The 6,131-nt window shown below is 40.9% G+C and overlaps 1 protein-coding gene across 1 annotated transcript; it reads left to right on the top strand.

Moving 5' to 3' along the window:
• The first annotated feature begins 2,024 nt into the window (after positions 1 to 2,024).
• LOC108530816 (eukaryotic translation initiation factor 4 gamma 2-like) lies at positions 2,025 to 5,661 on the top strand. The gene is given in 2 exon segments (XM_017873866.1): positions 2,025 to 2,923; positions 2,925 to 5,661. Coding segments are annotated over 2 exon segments (2,079 nt in total). The 5' UTR covers positions 2,025 to 2,807; the 3' UTR covers positions 4,888 to 5,661.
• The last annotated feature ends 470 nt before the right edge of the window (positions 5,662 to 6,131 follow it).

Here is a 6,131-nt window from a genome sequence, read left to right as displayed (position 1 = left end):
GATGCAAATCACTGGTCATCTTAGTGTTTTTCCAGATGTTTCCTATCCCTTATAGTCTTAGTGGGGCATAAAATGCTCTTGTATGACCTGACTTCTACTGTGTTAACTCTACAAGTACTCTGCACCTAACACTACTGAATTGTTTGCACCCATTCCACAGTCTAATTCTCATATATTTGAGTATCTTCTAAGAGTCTTTTCTCATTTTTGCCCCACTAATACATTTCTCTTCATCCTTTAAGACTTAATTTTATTAACCTGCCATTAATGAAGCCTTCCTTTGCTCTCACAGATGGACTTAGGTACTTTTCTTCTCTTTTACATAACATTTCATATATTCTTTTATGAACACTTTTATCAGGTTGTTTTGTGACTATTTTGTTTAGCTGTTAGTCCACCAAATTCAATATGAACTGCACTAACACAAAGACCCTGTTATATTCTCTTTCTAAAACTTTTTATAAAATAGCATGAAATGTTTGTGAGTGAAGTATTGAGTGTTAGACGAGAGACAGGCATATAAATTATTAAAATACAGTACCGAGAATGACACACACTTTATTGAGATATTGATGAAGACTGAATGTATGGAAGAGGAAAAGATTATGACCACACACATTCAATTTTGGCCTAAAAGTACATATATTACAATAGCAGGAGAGGGTGAGATGCCACTATAGGGAGCAGTGTTCATTTGAAGTCCTGCTATCTGTTGTCCAATGAGATAATCCAAAAAAACCTAAGGATATAGATCTAGAGTTCAGAAAAAAGATTGGGCTGCAGAAATAGACATAATGATTCTTCAAGTAATTCTTCAGGTTGCCTGGCCATTTAACTAAAAGCAAAACAAACAGCTAATTAAAATCTAACTAAGAACATGGAAGTAAAAATCACAACACATACTGTTTCAGCTGCATAGTCTGATGTGAAAAGTCTGTGTGGTAAATGAAAAAACTGAGTGTTTTGGGAAATAAAAATGTAAAGGAGATGTTAGATTTTATTTTGAAATGTTTCTGATACTCTATTAAGGAATTAAAACTGCAGGTATTCGAGAGTCATTTAAGTATTTTTGACAGGTGTGGGTTTTAAGAAATTTTCTTAAAATATAAAACAATGCTGTATTCCTAGTTACTCAGGAGGTTAAGGCAAGAGGATTGCTTGAGCCTGGGAAGCAGTGGTTGCAGTGAGCTGAGATCACAGCACTGCATTCCAGCCTGGGCAACAGAGTGAGACCCTGTCTCAAAATAAATAAAATAAAATAAAACAATGGATTGTAGGAGGTGGACAGGATGGGAAGTCCCTTAAATAACTCAGGATAGGCCGGGCAAGGTGGCTCACGCCTATAATCCCAGCACTTTGGGAGTCCAAGGCGGGTGGATCACCTGAGGTCAGGAGTTTGAGATCAGCCTGACCAACATGAAGAAACCCATGAAGAAACCCCGTCTCTACTAAAACTATAAAATTAGCCAGGCATGGTGGCACGTGCTTGTAATCCCAGCTACTCGGGAGGCTAAGGCAGGAGAATCGCTTGAACCCAGGTGGTAGAGGGTAGCCTGAGCTGAGATCACGCCATTGGACTCTAGTCTGGGCAACAAGAACAAAACTCTGTCTCAATAATAATAATAATAATAATAATAATAATTCAGAATAAAGGATAAAGGGTTAGGGCAGTGAATACCAATAACAAGCATCTGGAATCTGACTTCTGACTTTGGTGGCACCATTATATCCTCTGAGGCCCCAAAGGGCATAAAAAACTTTATCTGCAAGTATGTTCAAAAAGAAAGACTATATTTTACTACATATTATGTAGGCTACATCGTGTCCTGAAAATTGCTTTTTCACAAATTGTTCTTTCGATTTATGCTAGGTACTTAACTCACCCATCTCTCCTACAGTTCTTATTAGAAGTCTGTGCAGTTGTTTACATATCTGCCCCACCCTGCAAGTATCAGAGCAACTTACAGGATGTAGTTGGATTAAAAAATCTTTCCACTAAGAGAGAACAGAGCAGTGAGTTGGAGCTCTACGGAGGTGGCAGTGGGTATCAGGTGGCGGCTGCAGCAGTGACTCCTCTGAGCTGAGTTTCAGGCCGTCCCCGACTCCTTCCTTCCCCTTCCCTCCCCCTTTTTTTTTTGTTTTCCGTTCCCCTTTCCCCTCCCTTCCCTATCCCCGACGACCGGATCCTGAGGAGGCAGCTGCGGTGGCAGCTGCTGAGTTCTCGGTGAAGTGCTTCTTCGGGCGGAGGAGGAAGTAGGGGTGCACCTCAGCACTATCCCAAGACTGCTGGCAACAGCGAGTTCCTGGGGAAAACCCCAGGGCAAAACGCTCAGAAATGGATTCCTGCACGAAGCACTAGACGAGATGACAACTCCGCAGCAAACAACTCCGCAAACGAAAAAGAACGACATGATGCAATCTTCAGGAAAGTAAGAGGCATACTAAATAAGCTTACTCCTGAAAAGTTTGACAAGCTATGCCTTGAGCTCCTCAATGTGGGTGTAGAGTCTAAACTCATCCTTAAAGGGGTCATACTGCTGATTGTGGACAAAGCCCTAGAAGAGCCAAAGTATAGCTCACTGTATGCTCAGCTATGTCTGCGATTGGCAGAAGATGCACCAAACTTTGATGGCCCAGCAGCAGAGGGTCAACCAGGACAGAAGCAAAGCACCACATTCAGACGCCTCCTAATTTCCAAATTACAAGATGAATTTGAAAACCGAACTAGAAATGTTGATGTCTATGATAAGCGTGAAAATCCCCTCCTCCCCGAGGAGGAGGAACAGAGAGCCATTGCTAAGATCAAGATGTTGGGAAACATCAAATTCATTGGAGAGCTTGGCAAGCTTGATCTTATTCACGAATCTATCCTTCATAAGTGCATCAAAACACTTTTGGAAAAGAAGAAGAGAGTTCAACTCAAAGTGTCAGATAATGAGGACAGTGGGACCTAGATTAGACCATGAACGAGCCAAGTCCTTAATGGATCAGTACTTTGCCCGAATGTGCTCCTTGATGTTAAGTAAGGAATTGCCAGCGAGGATTCGTTTCCTGCTGCAGGATACCGTAGAGTTGCGAGAACACCACTGGGTTCTTCGCAAGGCTTTTCTTGACAATGGACCAAAGATGATCAATCAAATCCGTCAAGATGCAGTAAAAGATCTAGGGGTGTTTATTCCTGTTCCTATGGCTCAAGGGATGAGAAGTGACTTCTTCCTGGAGGGACCGTTCATGCCACCCAGGATGAAAATAGATAGGGACCCACTTGGAGGACTTGCCGATATGTTTGGACAAATGCCAGGTAGCGGAATTGGTACTGGTTCAGGAGTTATCCAGGATAGATTTTCACCCACCATGGGATGTCATCGTTCAAATCAACTGTTCAATGGCCATGGGGGACACATCATGCCTCCCACACAGTCGCAGTTTGGAGAGATGGGAGGCAAGTTTATGAAAAGCCAGGGGCTAAGCCAGCTCTACCATAACCAGAGTCAGGGACTCTTATCCCAGCTGCAAGGACAGTCGAAGGATATGCCACCTCGGTTTTCTAGGAAAGGACAGCTTAATGCAGATGAGATTAGCCTGAGGCCTGCTCAGTCTTTCCTAACGAATAAAAATCAAGTGCCAAAGCTTCAGCCCCAGATAACTATGATTCCTCCTAGTGCACAACCACCACGCACTCAAACACCACCTCTGGGACAGACACCTCAGCTTGGTCTCAAAACTAACCCACCACTTATCCAGGAAAAGCCTGCCAAGACCAGCAAAAAGCCACCACCATCAAAGGAAGAACTACTTAAACTAACTGAAACTGTTGTGACTGAATATCTAAATAGTGGAAATGCAAATGAGGCTGTCAATGGTGTAAGAGAAATGAGGGCTCCTAAACACTTTCTTCCTGAGATGTTAAGCAAAGTAATCATCCTGTCACTAGATAGAAGCAATGAAGATAAAGAAAAAGCAAGTTCTTTGATCAGTTTACTCAAACAGGAAGGGATAGCCACAAGTGACAACTTCATGCAGGCTTTCCTGAATGTATTGGACCAGTGTCCCAAACTGGAGGTTGACATCCCCTCGGTGAAATCATATTTAGCACAGTTTGCAGCTCGTGCCATCATTTCAGAGCTGGTGAGCATTTCAGAACTAGCTCAACCACTAGAAAGTGGCACCCATTTTCCTCTCTTCCTACTTTGTCTTCAGCAATTAGCTAAATTACAAGATCAAGAATGGTTAACAGAACTTTTTCAACAAAGCAAGGTCAATATGCAGAAAATGCTCCCAGAAATTGATCAGAATAAGGACCGCATGTTGGAGATTTTGGAAGGAAAGGGACTGAGTTTCTTATTCCCACTCCTCAAACTGGAGAAGGAACTGTTGAAGCAAATAAAGTTGGATCCATCCCCTCAAACCATATATAAATGGATTAAAGATAACATCTCTCCCAAACTTCATGTAGATAAAGGATTTGTGAACATCTTAATGACTAGCTTCTTACAGTACATTTCTAGTGAAGTAAACCCCCCCAGCGATGAAACAGATTCATCTTCTGCTCCTTCCAAAGAACAGTTAGAGCAGGAAAAACAACTACTTCTTTCTTTCAAGCCAGTAATGCAGAAATTTCTTCATGATCACGTTGATCTACAAGTCAGCGCCCTGTATGCTCTTCAGGTGCACTGCTATAACAGCAACTTCCCAAAAGGCATGTTACTTCGCTTTTTTGTGCACTTCTATGATATGGAAATTATTGAAGAAGAAGCTTTCTTGGCTTGGAAAGAAGATATAACCCAAGAGTTTCCAGGAAAAGGCAAGGCTTTGTTCCAGGTGAATCAGTGGCTAACCTGGCTAGAAACTGCTGAAGAAGAAGAATCAGAGGAAGAAGCTGACTAAAGAACCAGCCAAAGCCTTAACTTGTGCAAAACATACTGTTGCTATGATGTAACTGCATTTGACCTAACCACTGCGAAAATTCATTCCGCTGTAATGTTTTCACAATATTTAAAGCAGAAGCACGTCAGTTAGGATTTTCTTCTGCATAAGGTTTTTTTGTAGTGTAATGTCTTAATCATAGTCTACCATCAAATATTTTAGGAGTATCTTTAATGTTTAGATAGTATATTAGCAGCATGCAATAATTACATCATAAGTTCTCAAGCAGAGGCAGTCTATTGCAAGGACCTTCTTTGCTGCCAGTTATCATAGGCTGTTTTAAGTTAGAAAACTGAATAGCAACACTGAATACTGTAGAAATGCACTTTGCTCAGTAATACTTGAGTTGTTGCAATATTTGATTATCCATTTGGTTGTTACAGAAAAATTCTTAACTGTAATTGATGGTTGTTGCCGTAATAGTATATTGCCTGTATTTCTACCTCTAGTAATGGGCTTTATGTGCTAGATTTTAATATCCTTGAGCCTGGGCAAGTGCACAAGTCTTTTTAAAAGAAACATGGTTTACTTGCACAAAACTGATCAGTTTTGAGAGATCGTTAATGCCCTTGAAGTGGTTTTTGTGGGTGTGAAACAAATGGTGAGAATTTGAATTGGTCCCTCCTATTATAGTATTGAAATTAAGTCTACTTAATTTATCAAGTCATGTTCATGCCCTGATTTTATATACTTGTATCTATCAACAAACATTGTGATACTTGAAAAAAAAAAAAAGAGAGAGAGAGAGAACAAATACAGCAGGGCTCACTCTGCCACCAGTAATGAGCCCACTCCTCTATACAGCTCATACCAGAAGTCTTTGCTAAGTTACACAACCAGAGAGGCAGTGAAAGATGGGACTAAGTTCAAAGACACCACTAGGATCTACACCAACAAAACTCACTGTAGAGAAGAAAAATGCAAATAAACTGGTCCTGTGCTATAATTTCAGATACCATTCAACAAATTCTTACACAGAGTCACGAGATGGGAAGTAACTGGCAAGATGAGATGAAGGTCAACCTTTAAGCCAAGGCCAGATTCCCTTAAATTCTACTGTAGCGTAGCAACTCAGCTGATACAGACCTTTGCAGTCTGCTTCTAAATCTAAGTTTTCCTTGTTTTACCCCAACTTTTTTGACTCCTTTTACATTGTGTGTGTCTCTATTTCTGATCCCATAAAACTTTTTTCTTTTTTGACCCTA

The sequence above is a fragment of the Rhinopithecus bieti genome, unplaced genomic scaffold (assembly GCF_001698545.2).
Source record: "Rhinopithecus bieti isolate Rb0 unplaced genomic scaffold, ASM169854v2 scaffold_6782, whole genome shotgun sequence".
Lineage (NCBI taxonomy): Eukaryota > Metazoa > Chordata > Mammalia > Primates > Cercopithecidae > Rhinopithecus > Rhinopithecus bieti.
The sequence above is the reverse complement of the archived record's forward strand: the minus strand, read 5'-3'. Positions and strand labels throughout refer to the sequence as shown.